This window comes from Agelaius phoeniceus (assembly GCF_051311805.1).
Source record: "Agelaius phoeniceus isolate bAgePho1 chromosome W unlocalized genomic scaffold, bAgePho1.hap1 SUPER_W_unloc_1, whole genome shotgun sequence".
Classification (NCBI taxonomy): Eukaryota; Metazoa; Chordata; class Aves; order Passeriformes; family Icteridae; genus Agelaius; species Agelaius phoeniceus.
The window spans coordinates 6,765,273-6,788,596 of NW_027509866.1; the positions used below are offsets into that span (position 1 = coordinate 6,765,273).

At 52.5% G+C, this 23,324-nt stretch overlaps 2 protein-coding genes across 2 annotated transcripts in view; both read right to left on the minus strand.

Annotated features, from left to right (window-relative positions):
* LOC143692471 (uncharacterized) overlaps nucleotides 1-23,324 on the minus strand; it is a 314,059-nt gene that overhangs the window by 29,831 nt on the left and 260,904 nt on the right. The window contains 1 exon segment of the mRNA XM_077172703.1: nucleotides 21,667-22,680. Coding sequence (XP_077028818.1) covers nucleotides 21,667-22,680 — 1,014 coding nt within the window.
* Nucleotides 14,620-15,552, minus strand: LOC143692510 (olfactory receptor 14A16-like). Its single transcript, XM_077172750.1, has one exon. The coding sequence runs from the start codon at nucleotides 15,550-15,552 to the stop codon at nucleotides 14,620-14,622; it is 933 nt and encodes a 310-aa protein (XP_077028865.1).

Below are 23,324 nucleotides of genomic sequence, written 5' to 3' on the forward strand. Positions count from 1 at the left end.
ACAAGTCCAATGCTGTCCATGCCCAGCGGGGTCCCTGTCCCCCGGGATCCCCCCGGCCCACCTGGAGCCACAGCCTCCACCAAAGGATGTTCCACAGGATCCACTCCAGAGCCTGACATGGGGACAAGGGGCCAGGGCTGTGTGACCAGGACATCAAGGACGGGGATTACCCAGGTCACTGTGGCCTGGGTTGGGTTGCCCAGGGCAGGAAAGATGTCTGGCAGCTGGTGCAGGGTCTGGGAAGGGCCTCCAAGGTGGGGCTGGAGCCCCTGGGCTGTGAGCAGAGGCTGAGGGAGCTGGGCTTGTCCAGCCCAGAGCAGGGAAGGCTGAGGTGCTCCTCATCCCAGCCTGGCAGTGCCAGCGAGGAGGGGATGGAGAACACAGAGCCAGGCTCTTCACTGGGGGCCTGGTGGGAGACAAAAGCCACTGGGTGGGAGGGGAAAGAGGGGAGATCAGCCAGGACAGAAGGAGATGAAATGAGTCAGGCTGGTTTCAGCATTTCCTCAGCACCAAAAGCAGCCTGACCTCCCTTCTCCATCCACCACTGACAGCTTTGCAAATCAGGAGTTGTTCTGAGCTGTTTTGCACCCACTCCAGGATGAGCATCCTGATACAAGAATTTAATTGTGTTTATGTCTATCACAGAACCATGTTTGTCCAGAATTACTTTTAGGATGGAAATCCCTTGTGGATGGTGGACTCATCAGATTCTGCTGGGACATTGCACTTAGCTCAGGGAAGAGTGTGATTGTTATTAAATTGTGTCCTGTTCAACCATGGTCTGTTGGCCATGAGGAGAACCTTTCTGTGCCTCTGATTCTCAGCAGTTCCTGACCCCCAAAGGACACAAACCTGATGAGTTGTGGTTCCCAATCCAGAGGCTGGACTTGCACCTCCCTCCATCCCCAGAGCAGAGCTCCCTTGTCCCAGAGAGTCCCTGGCAATGCAGGGATGAAGGAAACAGGACAGGCTGTGGGGATCAGGGGCAAGGTACAGCCAGGGATTTGGGGTGGTTGTGAGCCCAGGGCAGGACCCGGCCCTTGGCCTTGGTGAATCTCATCCAATTGTCCTCGGGCCCATGGCTCCAGCCTGTCCAGATCCCTCTGCAGAGCTGCCTACCCTCCAACACAGCCACACTCCCACCCAGCCTGGGCTCACCTAGGAACTGACTTGAGGGTGCCCTCAGTGGCCTCATCCAGATCAGCAATAAAGTGATTTCACTGACCTGGCCCCAGTCCTGAGCCCTGGGGACACACCTGGATGTGACTCAATTCCTCAGCTCCTCTGAGTGCCAGGGGTTGGATGAGGGAAATGGTAGAAGGGGGAAGGGACAAATTGTGATTGACTGTCAGCCATGAAGGGTCTTAATTTTCATATCTGTTCAGGCTGCATTAGGAGGTGCTAGAGGTCAATATCAACTGGGGATTGCTGACACCAATCTATGAACAGGAAAAGAAAACTTAACAGGACAGTTCTCTCTTCATTGTTTTCATTACAGTATATTCACTTTAAATACATTCTGAAATTTGTCTAATTAACCACAGAAGAATTAAAAGCTTGAATGATTCCCAGGGGCTTTTCCTGTTTGGAAAATGTTTATGAGCTTTTCACACTGAATTCCTAAACTGAAGAACTCAAGAAAGAAGAGGCCTCTGGAGTAATAAAATTCATCAGCAACCTCCCAGTGGCTGAGGATCCATCCCCACCAGAGCAGCAAGGAACAGAAATGGGCACAGCTTTGTGTCTGCCCCAGCTCTGGGATGGGCCCTGGGCCTGGAGCAGGAGCAGCTCTTGAGGGCCCCAAGGCCAGGGCTCTGGTGCTGCCCTGGGCAGATGGGATGGCAGCAGGGGCTGCAGAGCTCTCAGCACCTCAGGCCCAGGGGAGCAGGGCAGCCAGGGAGCCTCCTTTGGCCTTGGCCAAGCACCTTCCCCCATGGCTGGGGCTGAGTCCTGCGGCAGCTGCAGCTGCTGCTGTGCCCTTGGCAGGGGCTGAGGCCGTGGGGCCAGTGCCCAGAGCAGCCTGGCCTGAGCAGAGCTGTGGGGCCAGAGCCGGCTGGGCTGGGCTGGGCTCAGAGAGGCCCTTGGTGCTGCCCAGAGCTCAGGGCAGCTGGCAGAGCTTGCAGGGAGCTGGGCTGGGCTCAGAGAGCCTGGCCCAGGAACCATCAGTGTCCATCTCAGCCTGGCTGAGCGTGCAGGGGCAGGACTCAGGCCAGGCCTTGTGGGGCAGGGCCAGCGCTTGTGCAAGGCATTGCAAACAGGCAAGTGGCCCAGAGAGGAGGCTGCTCTGTGCCCTTGGTGGCATAGACAGAGCAGGGAGGGGGCCCAGGACATTTGTCAGCGCCAGCCTCTGTGCCCATGCGTTGGCAGCCCTGGCTGCTGAGCCCAGCTTTGGCCTGGGCTGAGTTTGGCTGTGGCCCAGCTCCATCCTCCTGCGGGGCTCAGGGCCTGTTCCCGGCCATGGCCAGCCCTGGCTGCCTCTCTGCTGGCCCAGAGGCCGGCAGAGCCCGGGGCAGGGCTGTCTGTGCAGCCCCACAGGTGCCAGGGGCTCTGCAGGAGCTGGCAGAGGCTGCCCAGCAGGGAGGCCATGGGGCACAGAGGCGCAGGGCAGGGACACCGTAGGACAGCCTGGGCTGCACAGGGCACAGGGATGGGCAGCAGCTGCAAGGCCCTGACAGAGCCAACTTGGGCAGCACTTTGGCCATGGCAGACACAAAGAGCACCAAAGCTGTCGGGTTCGGCTGTCTGTCTCTGCCCCGACACGGGTAGGGTGGTTCGTGGGTGGCACGCATTTCAAAGGACGAGTCTGGACTCTTCAGCTTTTCGATCTTCAGATTGTTTATTGTTTCTTATCTACAAAATTTTCTGTCTGCCCAACAGAGGTCTGATCTGCAAGGCAGCCAAGGGCACTCTGACCGCCCATGAGGCGGTCATGTCTTTTTATACTAAAATCTACGTACACAATATTTACCTTTATTTCCCAATACTTTTCACCCATGTTGGCAAGTGCACCTTCACCAGAAACCAATCCCCAAGTGCCAACATCATCACAGGAGATGGAGGACAAGAAGAAGAAAGAAGAAGGACGAGACACGCCCTGATCCCTCCATCTTGTCTCCATAACTCCCCTGTACCAAAAACCTTAAAGTCTATATTTCACCCTATAAATGTGTCTCTTTTACACCTTTTACTCTAAAGTAATTCTCATGTCCTCAAACTCTTGTTACTTCTGTGGATGGATCAAAATCAAGCCACCAAACACTCTTGGCAACATTCCAGGATTTTCGAGACCCCCAAGGGTTCTCCTGGCATCTCTGGACATCGGGAACGATGTGCTGAGATCCCACATCTCCCCCTTCTGTTTGCACCAAGAAGACTTCTTTGGCAACTTGACTCATGACACGTCTCACACACAAAAAGATGCATGGGACGATGAGCATGAGGACTAAGAGTATTATTAAAATATAAAATCCCATTTTTAAAAACCCTCTCCGTAAGGGAGAAAGATCAAAAAATCCCGCCACATCATCAATCCATGACCCAGTGATTTCGCCTAGTTTCTTTATACTGTCTTTTATATTTTGAATACTTTCATGAATTGATCTTGAATGATCCGAGAGATTCATGCAGCACATTCCCTCAAACTCTTCACATCCATGTCCATGAGCAAGCAATAGATAATCGATTGCTGCCCTATTTTGAAGAGTTGCCTCTCTCACACTGCTTATATCGTTTAACATATCACTCAAAGTGAGAGAGACTGATTGAGCATGCTTGCTCAACCAACAACCCATGTGGTCCAGTTGAGTCAAGGCCACCCCCGACGCTGTCTGAGGTGAGAAAATTGCTGCCACAATTCTCCTTGCCTTGTTCCAGGTGTATACTTCATCATCACAGTCTGCACTGTAATGTTGCAAGGACCTTTTCTCTTTGTGTTTTTGCTCTCTCAATACTTTCAAATCTGGTGACAACATTGAAATCCTCCCAATGCTGCATGGACCTCCCTTGGCATTTGCAGGAATGCCGTGCCAAATTCTGTCCCCACAAATTAAAAACAACCCACGTGGCAATTGCACTGGGACCTGGATTGATCCTTTGGCTGTCGTCACAGTGTGATTGCACCAAGCTGATGCGTTTCTATAATATTCGTGATTTGGTGTGACATCAATGCTGTTGTTTGTCCTTGACACATTCGAAATTTTGAATTTCATGCATAGCTCCATTGTTGTGGACCCGAAAATTTCCAATTCCTGCGGTTCGGTAGAAGCCACAGGTAAAAGATGTGTCCAAGCACACCATTCATTCACAGGATCTTTGATGACCTGCGAAATCTCCATTGGAGAATGCCCTGGAATTGGCCATTCGCCCACTGGCAACCCAACCATGCATGCCGTGAATGGTTTCCCTGGTTTCGAATGTGTCAGGCAGATACTTTCTAAATTTGCTGCCTGGGCTAACGTTTCCCAAACATTTTGTTTTGGTTGACTGACGGGTAGATTTGCTCCATTGCTTAAAGCGACAGATGAAAGCATGAGCATCATGAAGCTCACGACTTCACCCTTATGAAAAACCATTGTCATGCTCCCACTCAAAGCCACAAAGGAAAAAAAACCCCAAAGTTTTTATTCTTTTCATCCCTCTTCTGAGTTGTTGTTCACAACTTGAGTTTCTTCCTCCGTCTGCGTGTTCATTTCTCTGCTTCTGGGATCTGTGCTCTCCTGCTCCCTTGTTCGAAATGGCTTCACGTGTCGTGCTGACACCCACTTCAGCCCTCTCCCTGTGGAAACACAAGCGAAACCCTTGCCCCAAGTGATTAGTTTGAAAGGACCCTCTATTTGTCCTGTCTCTGGGTTTCTGAACAAAACCAAAGGATTCTCCCTTAGTTTTGCCTGAGACCTGTTTGAAAAATGCCTCACGATTGGTGGATTGGGTTCAGAAGACGAACTGTTAAGAAAATTCAAAACATACAATGCTTTGTTTAACTTCATGTGTGGTGTCGCCTCTGGCTCCCCCCTTTTCTGCCTGTCCAAAAGGGATTTCAGGGTGTGATGTGTTCTTTCAATGATTGCCTGACCTGTGGGTGAATGTGGAATGCCAAATGTGTGTCTGACACCGCATCTTTTCAGGAATCTGTCAAGCACCCTGCCTGTATATGTTGGACCATTATCTGTTTTTAGTTCTTGAGGCACACCTAACGATGCAAACGCTTGTAAAAAATGTCGACAAGCATGTTCTGCTGTTTCCCCTGCATGTGCTAAAGCAAAGACTGCCCCTGAGAATGTATCTACGGATACATGAACATTTTTGAGTCTCCCAAATGATGGATATTTTGTGACATCTGTTTGCCACAGCTGAAGACTTTGCAGTCCTCGTGGATTGACTGCTCCTGTGGAAGCAGGTGGTTGCACGAGTTGACAATCTGGACAAGCACTAATGATTTCCCTCGCCTGAGTTTTCATGAGACGGAAGGATTCCATCAGCGCCTGCGCATTCTGATGAAAAAATTCATGACTCAGTCGTGCTTGCTCAAAAATGTCCGGAAGTGTTTGTGAAATGGGCATTGTCAACCTGTCGGCCTGAGCATTCCCTTCCGCTAGAAATCCTGGAAGTGTTGTGTGCGCTCTGATGTGAGTGATGAAATATTCTTCTTCCCTGCTTTCTAGCACTGTTTTCATGCTCACTAGATAGGAATATAAAACTTCATTGCTGACTTCTTTCAAGAGCGAACCTTCCAATCGTTTGACCACACCTGCAACATATGCAGAGTCCGTGACCAAATTGAGCGGTTGTTGGAACAACTGAAATGCTCGGACAACAGCTGCCAATTCCACAATTTGTGGAGAGCCTTGAACCGTCTTCACGTTTGATTCCCATTCCCCTGTCGTTGAGTTCATCCACGTGATCACTGACTTGTGTGTCTTTCCTGAGCCATCAGTGAACACTGTGATCCCGTCCAGAGGTTCTTCACTTATTTTTGGCTTTGCTCTGTAGCATATTGTGATTGCAACATTCTATGTTGTGGAAAATTGATTGTGCAAGCTCCTGGAAAAGCTAACAATGCAATTAACAAATCTTTTGATTTCTGCATCGCCCAATCGAAATAATCTTTCTTCAAAGGCAGATAAATCTTTGAAAATTCTCGTCCCACCATTGTCAGCAATCTTGTTCTCCCCTTTATGATGATCTGTGCTGCCATCTCCAAATCTGTCAGAATTGTCTTTGAAGGCCTATATGGTAAGAAAATCCACTCTATGATTATTAAAGGATCTCTCTGAGATGCGTCCCATTGGAAGATTAAACTATGGAATTGTGCTTTCTTTCCCAACACTGCTATCTGGAAAGGCAACGATTCAACGAATCGATGTGCCTGTCTCTTCTGAATGGCATCTGTAACTTTTTCCAACTCCTTCTTTGCTTCTTTTGTGAGCGTCCTGGGAGATCGAATGTCTGCATCTCCTCTCAAGAGATCAAGCAACGCTGGAATGTCACTGTTTGTGATTCCCAAAATCGACCTCATCCAGTTGATTTCCCCTAGAAGTTGTTGTAAATCATGTAGATTGTTGACTTTTGTGCCGATTTCCATCTTTTGAGGCCTTATTGTTCTCTCCGAGATTTTCCACCCTAGATATTTCCAAGGCGCAACCTCCTGAATCTTTGAAACACTGATTTCCAGACCTGCCTTTTGCACTTCTGCAATCACACAGTCACGAGCCTTTTGTAGCTCCTGTTGTGTCGATGCCGCAATGAGCAAATCATCCATATAATGAATGATTCTCACCTTCGGGAATTTCTTCCATGCTGGTGACAAAGCTCGTGCCACGTACCATTGGCAGATTGTCGGTGAGTTTTTCAGGCCCTGAGGAAGAACGACCCAATGGTACCGCTGCAGAGGCGTTTCCTTGTTGATGCTTGGAACTGAAAAGGCAAGCCTCGGAGCATCATCCGGATGAAGCGGAATGCTGAAGAAACAGTCCTTGAGGTCAATGACCACAAGCAGCCAATCGGAATCATCGAAACAGATGGAAGACCCAGCTGAAGCGGTCCCATGTCTTCGAGGACTTCATTGATCTTCCTGAGATCGTGCAACAGCCTCCATTTGCCTGACAGCTTCTTTTTGATGACGAACACTGGAGAATTCCAAGGGCTGTTTGTTGGCTTGATGTGTCCCTTCTGCAACTGTTCTTGGACCAGGGTTTTCAACGCACTCAACTTTTTTCGCTCCAGGGGCCACTGATCCACCCAGACTGGATCATCCGTTTTCCAAGTCAACTTCAATGTGGCGAGTGCTGCAGTGACCCCGACTAAAAATCCACCTCGATCTTCATGCCCCATTGTGCCAAGAGATCTCGTCCCCAAACTGTGATTGGCTTCTGCACAACGAAAGGACGAATGATCGCCGTCTTGTTTCCTGGTCCCGTGACAACGATGGCATTCTCACTCTGCAGACACAGAGAAACTCCCCCTATGCCTGAGAGAGATCCCAAGGGCGCAATCAAGCTCCAGCTGCGAGGCCAAAAGATATAGGATATTACGGTGACATCTGCCCCTGTGTCGAGCATGCCTCTGACCTCTATTGTTCTGTCTCCACAAGTTAATTGGCATGTGAGCGTGGGTCGATCTCGACCTATGTGTTTTACCCATGTGGTATGTATTTCGACATGTTCCCTCAAAGGAAGCCCTTCTTCATCGAAGATTGACATGACTTCAATGGCGTGTGGTGGCAGAGCAAAAGCTCTCGCGATCTGAGTGTTTTCTGCCATGGTCAATGGTGGACGAAGTGCTTTTGCTAGAACTGTCAATTCCGTGTTTTTGTCTGTGGAAACAACTGATGGATAAACAGTAAGTCCAAGGATTCTGCTCCTGTCCTGTCCTATTTTTAAGAAATCTTATTTTTTGTATGAATCTCCACGGATCCCTGTTGGAACCTCCGCATGACTTTCATCCAGAAAGCAAATTAATTTGGAAGTTGCCAGTGTGCACTGTGCTCCTGGTGGAAGGAGCTCTGGGTCACTTGAGAATCGACTGAGGAGTTTGCTGAGGGCGTCTCCTTGACGATCCCGATGATTGTCCTGTTGGTTGTTGTGTCACCGCCATCACTTGTGTCGACGCGCGCTGACGGCTTGCGGGCGCGCTCCTTCTCCCGTTTCCTGGAAGTGGTAAAGGATTCCCTTCCATGTCTGTCTGGGAAAAACATTGCTTCACAGAGTGTCTTCCTCTTCCACACCGCGCACAAAGTGGCTTTGCAGGTTTTTGTGTCTGCACTTGGGCGTGTGCATGTGGACAATTCTTTTTCAAGTGTCCAAACGCTCCACATTTGTAGCATTGTCCTCCTGATGGATTGTTCTTCTTCTGGATGGTTGCAAGAACTTTATTTATGTTTTCATTCTGTTGTTGGAGTACCTTTTCCAGCATCTTTTCAACTACCTTGTCCTGATCTTTTGACTGCCTCTCCGGGTTTCTTCTTATCTGTTCTCCCCATTCTCCTCTCAGCTCATCCCTCACAATCGACGCGACGTGCTGAGGTGTTCCCACTCTGCTGCATGCCTCCACCATCTCTGCCAAGGATGGCCGTCCTGGCATTGCGCTGATGACCCGTTGACAATCCGGGTTGGCATTGCCGAAAGCTCGACTTTCCGTGAGAGGTTGCTTCGCCTCGTCAATCGTCACCTGTCGATCCACAGCTTGCGAGAGTCGATCTATGAAAGATGAGAATGGTCCTGTGGGACCTTGCCTGACACATGAGAGTGGGACGTCCGGAACTCCCGCCGGAGCAATCTGCAAGATCGCTTTGTGTGCTGCTTCTTTGATGTCATTCAGCACCCGTCGTGGAAGCCGTGCTGCTTGCTCCACTGGATTGTCATCTGGAGGATCTCCTGCCAACTGTGCTTCTGTGAGGTTCGCGTTGGGCCCACCTTGATAGCTGGCTCTCAACTCTGTGAGATATCTTCTCCATCTTCTGTCCCAGATAAGACTTTGTGTGTCAGTGAGAATCATCGACACAAGACATCGAATGTCAAATGGCGTGAAATCATACGTATTGAATGTCCCCTTCAGGAGCTGTTTGAAGAACTGCGAATTCAGACCATTGTTCTGAATGGCCTTTGATAAGTCCTTGATCACCTCGTGACCCAGCCTTTCCCACCTTGGATTTTGACCTTGTGCATCATATGTCACTGGCATTATAATGTCTCCTGATCCTCTGATCAGACCCTTTTCTTTTGATAATTAATTTCTAATTTCTGTCCAGTCTATTGGTTCTATTGGTTGTTCTTCTTCATCCTCTGGAAACTCCATTGGCCATTGCCTGCACAATGGAATTGTGGAGGCTCTTGGTGATCCTTCGCTCCATGTTCTTTGACTTGAAGTCCTCAGTCTCGGTCCTAAATCCGGAAAAGAAACTTGAGGCTCTCTTGAACGTGTTCTTTTGGCTGCATCAAAAGACTGCAGAAGATTCCTTGCTGCTTCCGCTGCTGAAAGCATCCATGCTGGAATTCCCTCTCTTGCTGTAATGTGTATCATTTCTTCTCCTTGAGGCTGTGCTTCATCTGAACTGTCTTCAACTTCATATAATCCTGAAGTTGATGAAATATTATCCTTTTGTTGTGTTGTTGTTGTTTTTATTTTCTTTAATGTGGCTTCCTTTTTATAAATTGTTGGAAAAAATTGCTGCATTGTTGCAGTTTGGCCAGCAGGTGATGTGGTGGCGCTGTCGAGCAGGTCCGACGTGTCCTGCAATGTGGTCGTCCCTCCACGAGGTGGCGCTGTCGCCTGCCTGGACAACCTTGATGACGACACGAACTCCATCGGTTTTTGCTCAGCAGACTGCAACGCTCGCGACCGTGTTTGAGACCGAGTTTGCATGGCTGTTGACTGAGCTGGCATTGAGGGCTGAATACTTGAGCGTTTCTTTTGAGTGGAAGGGGTTTGAACCGTAGGGTTTGAGGCTAAAGGCATCGGTCCCGGAGAGGGGGTGGAGCCCCGGGATGTCGAACCCCGAGCATGGCCCCTCCTTTTTGCCCCAGACGTCACAGAGGATCGGACCCGCCCCCGACCTCTCTCCGCCGGCACTTCCCGCGCATGCGTGCCTTCGGGGACGCCCTCTGCCTCCCCTGTACTGACGTCACTGTCTCCGTCCCGCTCCACCTCCGAAGTCTCCTCCCTATTGTCTGTTCCTGCCCCTCTCTCCTCCTCCTCTGACGCTGTATCCACACCCCCCGCCGAAGCGCGCAGCCCCCCCTCCGCGGGTGTCCCCTTTCTCGCTGCGATTCGAGCCGATCTCCGGGTCCAGACTTCTGGGTCTGACGTCACCACCGCGCGTCTCCTGCGTCCCTCCACAGCAGCTCGCCGGAGCTCTGCAGCTGCTCCGCCCTTGCTGCCCGTGTCTGACGCTGCCGCGCTGGTTTGAGAGGTCTCCCCGGCCATTCCCTGAGCTTTGCTCGACCCGCGCACTCTTGGCACCGCTCCAGAGGTGGCCGCCGCCGCTCTCGGCGTTGCGCTCGCAAAAGCCGCACGGAAACCCGTGTCCCCCATCGCCTCCACGCCCCCCCCGCTGGCCACCGCCGCTTCCGCGCCGCCGCGCCTGCCGCGAGAGAGTGCATCCCCCCTCCCCGCTTGTTCCCTTTGAACCCCCCTCCCCAACTCCGCCACGTTTTCCACCTCCTCCCCCTCTGATTCCTGCGAATCGGGACGGTACACTCCTAAAGAGTGGCCTGCTTCCTCGATATCACTGGGAGAAAACCTCATTTCATCAGGGAGCGGAATGGTATCATCAGTGTCTGAGTCGGAGTCTGAAGCCCCTGCACTCTCTGGGGTCTCAGGGTGCTTTAGGGTTCCCTTGGGTTTTCGGGATGGTGGGACTGAAGGCAATGCCATTTCTCCTTGTCCTCTTTTCTCGGGCACCTTTTCCCCCGGGCCAATTGAGATCAGAGCCAATCTCTGCTTGGAGCCTTGCTCTGCTCCCTCTGCCCTTGTGGGACTCGCAACAACTTGTTGCCTGGCCGACCCCCTAAATTGAGTCAAGGTCGCCTCTAACATAATTCTTGCTGGAGACAGCAATTTTAAGGCTGTCTTATCCTCATTGATGGCTAGAAAATATAGATGTCTGTTAACTTCTTGCCAAAAGCCTACTTCAAATAACAACCTTGTTTTGGAGTACGGGTAATTACACCGCACCCACAGCAATAATTCTCTAAGCTTTTTCTTTGGGATCCCCTTAGTGTGTGTGTCTGCCACGCCTTGTAGGTCGGACAGAATCTCTATTTGTTTCTGGGAAAGTGTACCCCCCATGTTCTTAATTCTTGACCTTCTCACCGAATTTATGTCGTCAGAGCAGTCCGAAGGCTCCTGGTCTCTGCCTGCAGGTCACAGGAGATGGATCTGGAGGCGCCTTTCCGATTCCGATCCGGGCTGTTCTGCTATGAACTTTCTTCGGCCGAAGTGGAGTGCGATGTCCTCTGTGGCTGCTGCGTTTTCAGATTCTCCTGGCTGCTTTCTGGCTGTTTTCCCGAGGAGTTATCAGTGCTCTCCTGGGAATAAGTCCAGCTCGGGAGCTGCCCACTCGTTGCTTCAAGGCTGCCCCTGTGCAAGAGGTGCACAGCAGAGCTCACCGTGGCTCAGCGAGTGCTGCTGGATGCTGCTGGATCGCCGGTCGCTGCCGAGCTGCTCCCGGGTCGCCGCCGGGTGCCCACCCAGGGACGCCAGATGTCGGGATCGGCTGTCTGTCTCTGCCCCGACACAGGTAGAGTGGTTCTTGGGTGGCACGCGATGCAAAGGATGAGTCTGGACTCTTCAGCTTTTCGGTCTTCTGATTGTTTATTATTTCTTATCTACAAAATTTTCTGTCTGCCCAACAGAGGTCTGATCTGCAAGCAGTCACAGGCACTCTCTGACCACCCACGGGGCGGTCATGTCTTTTTATACTAAAATTTACGTACACAATATTTACCTTTATTTCCCAATGCTTTTCACCCATGTTAGCAAGTGCACCTTCACCAGAAACCAATCCCCAAGTGCCAACATCATCACAGGAGATGGAGGACAAGAAGAAGAAAGAAGAAGGACGAGACACGCCCTGATCCCTCCATCTTGTCTCCATAACCCCCCTGTACCAAAAACCTTAAAGTTTATATCACACCCTCTAAATGTGTCTCTTTTACACCTTTTACTCTAAAGTGATTCTCTTGTCCTCAAACTCTTGTTACTTCTGTGGATGGATCAAAATCAAGCCACCAAACACTCTTGGCAACATTCCAGGATTTCCGAGACCCCCAAGGGTTCTCCTGGCATCTCTGGACATCGGGAACGATGTGCTGAGATCTCACATGGGATCAGATGGGATCCATCCCAGGGGGATGAGGGAGCTGTGGATGAGCTCCCCAAGCTGCTCTCCATCATTTACCATCAGTCCTGGCTCAGCAGGGAGGGCCCAGAGCACTGGAGGTGCCAGTGTGAGCCCATCCCCAGGAAGGGCTGGAAGGAGGAGCTGGGGAACTCCAGGCCTGTCAGCCTGACCTGGGTGCCCGGCAAGGTTATGGAACAGATCACCTTGAGTGCCACCACAGGGCACCCACAGGATGGCCCAGGGATCAGAGCCAGCCAGCGTGGATTTAGGGCTGGCAGGTCCTGCCTGACCAACCTGGTCTCCTTTTATGCCCAGGTGACCCAGATGTGGATGTGGGAAAGGCTGTGGATGTTGTGTGCCTGGACTCCAGCAGAGCCTTTGACTCTGTCTCTGACAGCATTCCCTGGAAAAGCTGCAGCCCACGGCTTGGGCAGGTTCCCTCCTGGCTGGGAGATTTAAGAGCTGGCTGGAGGCTGGGCCCAGAGAGTGGTGGGGATGGGGCTGCACCCAGCTGGTGTCCAGGCACTGGTGCTGTCCCCAGGGATCTGTGCTGGGCCCAGTCCTGTTTAATATCTTCACTGATGGTCTGGCTGAGGGGATCGAGTCCAGCATTCACAAATTGCAGATGGCACCAAGCTGGGTGTGAGTGTGGATCTGCTGGAGGGCAGGACAAGAAGACCCAGCCTTAAGCTGCACCAGGGGAGGCTCAGGCTGGACAATAGGAAGGAGTTCTTCACAGAAAGGGTGAGTGGGAACTGGAATGGGCTGGCCAGGGGGGAGGTGGCAGAGTCACTGTCCCTCTCCAGTGGCACTCAGTGGCATGGTCTGGGTGACAAGGCACTATTAGGGCATTGCTTGGACTTGATGATCCCAAAGGTCTTTTCCAGCCTATTTGATTCTGTCATTCTCTGATGATTGGGACACTCTGGGGCCATTGTGACACTGCAGGGCCTCGTGGAACTTAGAGGACCATGGTGACACCGTGCAGCCCCACAGAACCAGGGGTCCATGGTGGTGCTGTGGGGCCAAATGGACCCAGGGAGTGCCCCGTGACACTCTGGGTCCTCGTGGAACCACAGAGGCCATTGTGACACTGCAGGGCCTCGTGTAACCAAGGGGTTTCACCATTTTGACACTGCTAAACCAAGGGGACCATTGGGAGACTGCAGGGCCCAGTGGAATCAAGGGGCCGTTCTGACACTGTGGGGCCTCATGGCACCAAGGGGACAGTGTGACACTGCAGGATCCTGTGTAACCAAGGGGCCACTGTGACACGATGGGGCCTCAAGGGATCTGGAAGAACGTTGTGACACTGTGTGGCCTTGTGGAAACAAGGAGTCCATTGTGACACTGAGGGGACTTGTGGAAGCACAGAGACCATGGTGACAGTGTGGGACCTCATGTGACCATGGGGCCATTGTGACACCCTGGGGCCCCATTGAACCAAGGAGTCCACTGTGAAACTGCAGCACCAACGAGAACATTGTGACACTGTGAAGCCCCACGGAACCAAGGAGACCATTGTACTCTGCATGGTCTCATGGAACCAAGAAGGCCAGTGTGACAGTGCAGGGCCTGGTGTGACCAAGAGGCCATTGTGACACTGAGGGGCCCCATGGAACCAAGGACATCGTCACAAATGTCACACAGCTGGATGTGAGTGTTGATCTGCTGGAGGGTCAGAGGGCTCTGCACAGTTACTTGGACAGGCTGGATCCAGGGGATGAATCCAACAACGTGAGGTTTAACAAATCCAAGTGCCAGGCCCTGCTATTTGGCCCAGTGCTACAGGCTGGGGACAGAGTGGCTGGAGAGCAGCCAGGCAGAAAGGGACCTGCAGGGACAGATGGACAGCAGGCTGGACATGAGGCAGCAGTGTGCCCAGGTGGCCAAGAAGGCCAATGGCTCCTGGCCTGGATCAGGAATGGTGTGGCCAGCAGGAGCAGAGCTTTTGTGCCAGCACTGATCTGCCCCCAGCTCTGCACACAGACATTGCTGCTGCAGCTCCAGAGAAGGCAACAAAAGGGCATCTCTGGAAAAAACTTTGCTGGGAGATCCTTTAGTTGCTTTAAAGGCACCGAGAGCACAGCCCCTCATTGACACAGTCTGTGGCCACAAGGAATGTGGAGAGAATAAAAATGAGACATGGCAGAAACATTAACATTTCATTTTGGACAATCTGAAAAATGTAAAAAAAAGAAAAAAAATCTCCAAGATGAAACCAACAAGAAGTATCAAAGATGACTTTTATTACAAGTAGTTTTCAGAAATTGGCCAGCAGTTTAATGTTTCTGTAACCATCCAGTCATCAGTGTCCACACTGCAGCCTTGAGCTCCTGGTTCCTCAGGCTGTAGATGAGGGGGTTCAGGGCTGGAGGCACCACCGAGTACAGAACTGACAGGGCCAGATTCAGGGATGGGGAGGACATGGAGGGGGGCTTCAGGTGAGCAAAGATAACACTGCTGAGGAACAGGGAGACGACAGCCAGGTGAGGGAGGCAGGTGGAAAAGGCTTTGTGCCGTCCCTGCTCAGAGGGGATCCTCAGCACAGCCCTGAAAATCTGCACATAGGAGAAAACAATGAACACAAAACAGCCAAATGATAAACAGGAGCTAACAGCAATGAGCCCCACTTCCCTGAGGTTTGAGTGTGAGCAGGAGAGCTTGAGGATCTGTGGGATTTCACAGAAGAACTGACCCAGGGCATTGCCATGGCACAGGGGCAGGGAAAATGTATTGGCTGTGTGCATGAGAGCATGGAGAAAGGCACTGGCCCAGGCAGCTGCTGCCATGTGGGCACAAGCTCTGCTGCCCAGGAGGGTCCCGTAGTGCAGGGGTTTGCAGATGGACATGTAGCGGTCGTAGCACATGATGGTCAGCAAATAAAACTCTGCTGAGATGAAGAACAGGAAGAAAAAGAGCTGTGCAGCGCATCCAGTGTAGGAGATGTTGCTGGTGTCCCAGAGGGAATTGTGCATGGCTTTGGGGACAGTGGTGCAGATGGAGCCCAGGTCAGCGAGGGCCAGGTTGAGCAGGAAGAAGAACATGGGCGTGTGCAGGTGGTGGCCGCAGGCTACGGCGCTGATGATGAGGCCGTTGCCCAGGAGGGCAGCCAGGGAGATGCCCAGCAAGAGGCAGAAGTGCAGGAGCTGCAGCTGCCGCGTGTCTGCCAATGCCAGCAGCAGGAAGTGCCTGATGGAGCTGCTGTTCGACATTTGCTGTGTCGCCTTGGCATGAGGATCTGTAAGAAAAGTAATCATGGAATAGTTGGGTTTGGAGAGGACTTGAAATATCCCAGCACAGCCTGGGGGCACTTTCCCCCCACTGCCTGCCCAGGGCTCTGCTGCCTGGAGCTGTCCCTGCCAGCAGCTGCTTCCCTGTGCCCAGGGCTGGGCCCTGCCAGTGCTGCCAGAGCCCAGCCCAGCCCTGGGGGCTCAGCTCTGCCCTGCAGAGCCCTCCCAGCTCAGGCACTGCCCAGGGGCAGCTCTGGCTCTGCAGGCTCTGATGGCAACGTCAGAGCAACCCTGAGGAGGCTGGAAAAGCAACACTGATGCTGCCTGTGAGGGGCCCTGTGCTGATTTCTATAACTCCGTTGTTTTGTAAGATCTGAGAAATAAAATTTTTATTCTTATTAACCTGAATTGGGAGAATAATATCTATGAGCAGTTTCCCATACCAGCAACCCTGAGCAGTAGAATAAAAAAGCAGGATTTTCCCCTTTATGCAGCCCCTGCCTCACTGTGCACCCTGTATAATCTATTTGGAAATGTTCTGCAGTTAAATGCCATGCTGGGAGCAGCCCTGAACAATGCAGCATCCTCCCCACACAAGGAGAACACTTCCATGCCTCACCAGCTGCCTCCCCCCACCCAGATCTTGTCCCCCAGTGCTGGGAGCAGCTGCCAGGGCTGGCTGAGAGCTGTCCCTGGCAGGCAGCAGAGTCCCTGCCCCAGCACAGCGCCCTGGGCTGCAGGACCCTGCTCTGCAGGACAGCCCTGGGCACCCCTGGCTGCTCTGCACAAGAGACAAGCAGAGAATGGACTCACAGGCTCTGCAGGCATTGGCATGTTCCAGCTGCAGGAGATGGCTCCAGGAGCTGCAGCTGCATTGTCCTGCAGCCAGAGGTTCCTGTGCCAAGGGCTGGCAGTGATTGTGCCCCAGGCACTTCTCAGCCCCTTCCCAGCCCTGACTGATTGAAGCTCTCTGTGCCTCTGGGCTGTGCCCGGGCTGGCTGCAGGCAGTGCCCCAGCCCTGCTGGGCTGGCACAAGAGCTGCTCATCCAGAGAAATGTGCTTTTGAAGCTCTTCTTGGTGAGCAGGAGCTGCCTCTGTGCCAGGAGCCCAGCCCAGCTCAGCAGCACAGACACAGCACAAGGACTTTAATCAGCCTCTGGGGCTTTGTGCTCAGGCCCTGAGAGGGAGCTGAAGAAACCTCTCCAGAGCTCCAAGGCAGAATCCAACTCCAAACTTTCTTGGACTTTTAATGGTCCCAGTGAGGGACACGACTGAGCAAGTGTCCCCAGGTCCCAGGCAGAGCAGAGAACTGCAGGCAGTGATGACAGGTGGGGACAAAGAGAAGCCAAGTCTTGGTGCCCTGGGGCACAGCAGGGTCTGTGCCAGCAAGGGCTGGGAGGAGACACCTTGTCCTGAGGCCCTGGGGCCTCCTGGCCCAGCCCCAGCCAGGCTGGGCACTGTCAGCCCCTTGTGCTGCCCTCAGCATCCCCCCCTAGCCCACATCCCAGTGGCCTCAAGGATCTGCTGCAAGGAGTCCCTGGGGAGCCTTGCTCAGCAATGGCCCTGGGGGCTCCTTCATGCTCCCTGCAGGGACTGCAGCTTTTTCAAAGGACTTTGGCTTTGGCTTTTGCCTTGGAGTCTCTGAGAGGTTTGTGCAATCATGGCCTCCAATTATCTGCTGTAATTAGTCCCTGGAGAGGCTTTGTCAGTAACAACACTCACTGGGGCTCATTAATACTTCAGGGTACTTCAGTTATTTGAAGGTACTTGGTGTTTCCCTTTTGATACAGACTCTGTGAGAGGTTTGTGCAATCATGGCTCCAATTATCTGCTTTAATGAGTCCCTGGAGAGCTTTGCATTGGCACTCAGTGGGGCTCAGTAATGCTTTGAGCTTCTCAAAATTTTTAAGGTAGTTTGGAATTTCCTTTCCACATTGAGACTCTGAAAGGTTTTTGGTCAATCCTGGCCTCCAGTTCTCTCCTCCAAGGAGTCCAGGAGGAGCCTGTGTTGGGGATGAACCTCAGTTTGACCCATTCAAGCTCTGAGACACTTTTGGGTTTTCCTCTGACTTTGACTCCTGGAAAGGTTTTTGCAATCTCCTCTCAGGCCCTGAGGTTCCAGGGCTCAGCTCCAAATGCACCACAGTGCTCATCAGGATGCAGCAAGTCCTGACAAACCATGGCTCCGCCTTGATTTCCCTCTGCTCTAATGCAGTTTATCAGGAATGTATCTGGAGTGAGTTTGGTTTGCTAATTTGAGATTTCTCAGCCAATGCATCTATTAGTGCAGTGGGATCAGTGTTGGCTAATTACCATTGCACTCACTGTAATATATTTACTCATTTCCTGCTGTGAGATAGGATTAGGAGAAAGGCAAAGTAGGCTCAAAATTTTAAAGGGGTATATTGAAAAGTTTATTATCAGTGAATAGAAGAAAGAATAATAAGAATCTGAACACTTCTCCTCTCCCTACAACCTTTTCTTTCTTACTGACAATGTAAGGAGACAAAACCTGAAAGTTTCAGTCAGTTTACACCATCTAGAACAGTCTTTCTTCAGTTCACTTAGGCAGAGGAGTCTCTCTTTCATGCTATGGAGACTTCTCCATAAGAAAAAAGTTCTCTCGTGGCTCTCAATTCCCATGAATACCAGGTGCCCAGAAAATCTGCAATTGTGAAGTCCCTCCCATTTTTCACAGCTTTCCCCACAGCTGTGTTTATGGGCAATGTCAACTTATGGGGTTTGAGTTTAAAGATGAGCTGTTCAAGAGCAAAGATTCTCTTCACCTATTTCTGAAATCATCTTCATCTCTGAGAACAGAGATCTTCTTCTTCTCTCCCTGATAGCACAGGATCTCATTACTCTTCTCTCTTTCTCTGTTTAAACTTCTCATGGGATCACAGCTACTTATCATTTGCTTACTTTAGCATGGAGGTTTTTGCTGAACAAGTCATCTCCCCATATTTTAAATTAGTTATAGGGAAAAAGAGAGTCTGATGTATCAATTACATCCTTCCCCATAGCTTTACAAGAGGATTTCAGCCCCCAGATCAAGGCATCTCCTCATCCCTCCCATCTGGGGCTCAACTTCCTCTTCAGCGACCTCGGTGTCTTCATGTTGCTCCTCTGTGTGCCTGCAGTTTGTCCTTTTCTCTCACTGGAGGGAGGATGGAAGCACTGAAAGAGTTCATATCTCACCCGGGGCCTGCAGATGGTTCCGTGACCCCGGCCGGGCTCGGTGCTTGCGGCCGGAGCTGTTTTATGATGGAGGTTTCTGCAGCGGCTGCACTGGGGCTGTGTCAGGATGGGCCGCGCTGGGGCAGGGCCAGGACCTCAGCAGCCAGGCCAGAGCACAGCAGCAGCACGGCCGGGGCCGATGGCTTTTCCTGCCCCTGCCCGGGGCTTGCGGCTGAAGCCCAAGGGTGGCAGAATCTTGGCCGAGCCGGCCCGGCCCGGGGCTGCTCCTGGGGCCCGGCGGATCCTGGCTGGGCCCGGGCTGGCGGCGGGGCAGGGCTCAGCAGGGCCCAGATGTTCCCAACTGCAGCCATGGCCCGGCCCGGCCTCGGCCCCGCGGCCTCCCCTGCCCTGCCCGGCAGCCGATGGGGCCTGGCGGGGTCCCTGGGAAGGGGCCCGGCCCCACGGCAGGAGCCGCCCGGCCCGGCCTGGCTGAGACGGGGCCGGGTCAGCCTTGTTACCTCTGTGCCAGCCAGAAGGGAAAGAGACCCTCCCAGGCTTTCCCATCTTTAACATGTGTCTTCACAGAGGCGTGTACAGTTTCTTTCGTGGTTTAACAGATTGTCAATTCTCAAAGCTGATTACTGATTGGTTTTTTTGTCAGACACGGAGGAAACTGCTAGCAGCTTCTCTTAGAACATCACTTCTGTGATGCAAAACCCTCACAACATCACAGAGCACAGAGTTCCTTTGTCCATATGTAGTGTTCATGTGCCCAAGACCTCAAAAACACTTCTTGGGAGATCTCTGGGCCCTCCCCAAGGTGTTTTCAACTGAAAGCATTCAGCTCAGAATATAAGAAAATCACCAGAGGATAGGGCCAGCCTGACCTGTCTGTCCTGGCTACTTTTGTCTGGGAGCAATCTTTGGACATGTGGAATTTGGGAAGCCAAATTCTCATTTTGGCCATGGACCCTGGACATGAATGTTCATTCTTTTCCATAGGAAGGAAGGAACAGAGCCCCAGTGTTTGCCAGGCAGAAGAGAGTGACCACCAGAGGACAAGGCAGCCAGAAGTGGCAGGTTTTTTTCTGAGAGAAACCCTTGCATATAGGAAAATTTTTTGAGAGAATACCAATTTTGGCAATGGACATTTACAAAGAGGGATGGTTCTTTTCTATAGCAAGAAAAGCACAGAGCCCCAGTGTTCCAGGAGCTGATGAGAGGCAGCCCTTGACATCCCAACATCAGCCAGACCTGTCAGGTGGCCCCTGGGAGGCCAAACCAGCCAGGCCTGTTCCATGTTCCCTCAGTTCCATGGGGCCCCACAGTGTCCCAATGGTCACTTGCTTCCATGAGGCCCTTCCATGAGGTGTCATAATGCCCCCCTGGTGACACCAGGCCCTGAAGGGTCCCAATGGTCTCCATTGTTCCATCAGGCCCCACAGAGCCATAATGGTCTCTGGGTTCCATGAAACCCCACTGTGTCACCATGGCCCCTTGGTTCCATGGGCTCCAGTGGTGCCACAATGATCCCCTTGGTTCCATGAGGTCCCCACAGTGTCCCAGTGATCTCCATGGGAAGGGAAGGACCCAGCCCCAGTGTTGCAGGGGCAGCCACCAGAGGTCCAGGCCACCCAGGCTTGATGGTACTGGCAGATTGTGCCTGGGAGCAACCCTTGGATATACAGAATTTTGGAGGTGGAATCCCAATTTCAGACATGGACACCTGGAGGATAAGGATGGTTGTTTTCCATTGGAAAGAAAGCACGGAACACTGATTCAAGAGTGACATATGGGGATCTATGGGAAGCATTGGGGATCGTTTCTGCACCTCGTGACCCAACAGAAGCTTCTCTAATAAACTTTGCCTGAAGCTCCCACTGTGCCCATGACAGGAACCCATGTGAGTGTCTGGGACATCCCGGCTCTTTGGCATCCTGGGAACTCCTGGGATGTCACCATGGAATGGCTGTGACTGCCTCTGACCACAGGGCTCTTTACCATCCCAGAAACGCCTGGGAGGTCTCCATGGAGCCCCTGTCTCTGCCTGTGACATTCCAGCTCTGGAACAGCCTGGAGATTCTTGGAAAGTCCCCATGGAACCCTTCTGAGGGCCTGTGACAAATCTGATCCTTAGTAGGCAACCATCACCAGTCCACTGTTGCTATGGGCAGTTTCCATAGCAACCATCACCAGCCCCCTGTTGCTATGCTCAGTCCCTTGGCAGCTCCATGGAGACCCCATGCCAGAGGTGGTTTCCATGGCCACCAAGGCTGGCACCAGCTGGGATGCTCGGTTTCCACGGGCCGGGCTTCAGGAATGGGATTCCCCAATTTCCTGCTCCCGCTAAAACCGCGCTGCCCTCGCTGCCCTCCCGCCTCCCATGGAAAGCACAAAAGGCAAAGATCCCAGGCTGGGAAAAGAACAATTTATTGGGAACAGCAACGAGATAAAGAACAAAGAGGAACAGAAACAATATTGATAACAGAAGGGATAAATAAAACTGTTTACAGAAAAAACTACAACATCAACAACTAGTTCTTCCTGGCAATGTATTTCCTCCTGTCTGGAAAGGACACCCTTTTCCTCAGGGGGAGAGAGAGAGAGTCCCTTTCCTGCCCCTGGCAATGACCTGAGGTGGGAGTGAATGTAATGACAGGGCCATGGCCAGACCCCCATGTTCTCCAACCCCACATCATGTCATTGGCAGGGGCAGGAAAAGAAACAGGTGTCTTCCCAGCATGGATCACAGGGAACATGGATCACCAGGGCTCTGACCAACGTGGTGTCTCCAATGGGGGATGAAGCTGGAGTGGTGCATGAAGATGTTCCTGCAGTTGAGGCATGTGCAGGGCTTCTTTTACTGGTGCCTCCGTTGGTGTCTGGTCAAGTGAGAGCTGCTGGTGAAGCTCTTCCCACACTGGGGACACTCGTAGGGCCTCTCCCCAGTGTGGATGCGCCGGTGGGTGACGAGGGTGGAGTTGTGCTTGAAGCCCTTCCTGCAGTCAGGGCAGAGGAAGGGCCTCTCATCCGTGTGAATTCGCTGGTGCTGGAGGAGCTGAGAGCTGGTGTGAAACCTCTTCCCACACTCGGGGCACTGGTAGGGCCGCTCCCCAGTGTGGATCATTTGGTGGATGTTCATTTGGGTCTTCCTACTAAAGGTCATCCCACATTCCCCACAGTTGTATGGCCTTTCCCCAGTGTGGATCCTCTGGTGGCAGATCAAGAGAGATTTCTGCCTAAATCTCTTCCCACATTCCCCACATTCATAGGGTCGTTCCCTGGTGTGGGTCTTCTGGTGGGAGATCAGGTTAGAGTTCTGGCTGAAGCTCATCCCACATCCCCCACACTTGTAGGGCTTCTCCCCGGTGTGGATCCGCTGGTGCCTGATGAGGTGGGAGTTGCGCTTGAAGCCCATCCCACAGTCAGGGCAGCGGAAGGGCCTCTCATCCGTGTGAATCTGCGGATGCTGGAGGAGATCAGAGCTGGTTTAAAACCTCTTCTGACACTGGGGACACTCGTAGGGCCTCTCCCTCTCCCCGGCGTGGATGCGCTGGTGGGTGATGAGGGTGGAGTTGCGCTTGAAGCTCTTCCCACAGTCAGGGCAGCGGAAGGGCCTCTCCTCAGTGTGAATCTGCTGGTGCTGGAGGAGACTGGAGCTGGTCTGAAACCTCTTCTGACACTCAGGACACTCGTAGGGCCTCTCCCCAGTGTGGATGCGTTGGTGGGTGATGAGGGCAGAGCTGCAGCTGAAGCCCTTCCCACACTCCCCACACTCGTAGGGCCATTCCCCCGTGTGGATCATCTGGTGGCTGATCAGGGTGTTGCTCTGCCTGAAGCTCTTCCCACACTCCAAGCACTTGTGGGGCTTCTCCCCATCATGAAGCTGCTCATGGGCCACCAGCTCTGAGCTCTGGCTGAAGCTCTGTCCACCTTCCTGGCTCAGGGTGGGTCTTTCCTCCTCAGAGCACCCTGGGCTGGGTTTGCAGCCCCTCCTCTTATGGGATCTCTGGGGATTTTCCTCCCCATTGGATTCCTGTGCCCTGGAGTCACTCAAAATGGCCTCATCCATGAGTTTCTGCTGTGGGGATTTCTCCTCCCTGGTCTCCATCCTCAGTTTCTTCCCGGGGGGAGGCAGGACAAGGAGAGGATGGGATTTGCCTCCGTGCCAGAGGGAAGGGGAAGGAGATCCCCCCAGTGCATCCCCAGCAGGACGGGGTTGGCAGCAGGGTTGTCCTGCAGCCGGGGGCTGTGCTGGGCTGGGAGATGGAGCAGGAGAGAGGGGGAAAGGGGCACTGACTTCCTCCTCACCTTCCTGAATGTCCCGGGGCTCCTTCCTCTTCCTTGCAGACTCCTCCTCCATCTGGCAAAAGTTTGGGGATGTGAAATCCTGTTTTGGGAGGAAAGCAAGGGATGAGCGCATTGAATTTTGTACTTGTTTGAAGGCAAACCTGGGGAGGGTCTAAACCAGGATTACAATTTAATAAGAAAATGAAGATCAAGGCAATGATACAGAAACACTGCCTTAAACTGACAGAGTCAGGATATAACCTGACACCCTGTTGCTGGTCAGGCTG

Coding starts and splice junctions, on each gene's coding strand:
- LOC143692510 (XM_077172750.1), bottom strand. CDS start 15,552: ATGTCGAACAGCAGCTCCATCAGGCACTTCCTGCTGCTGGCATTGGCA.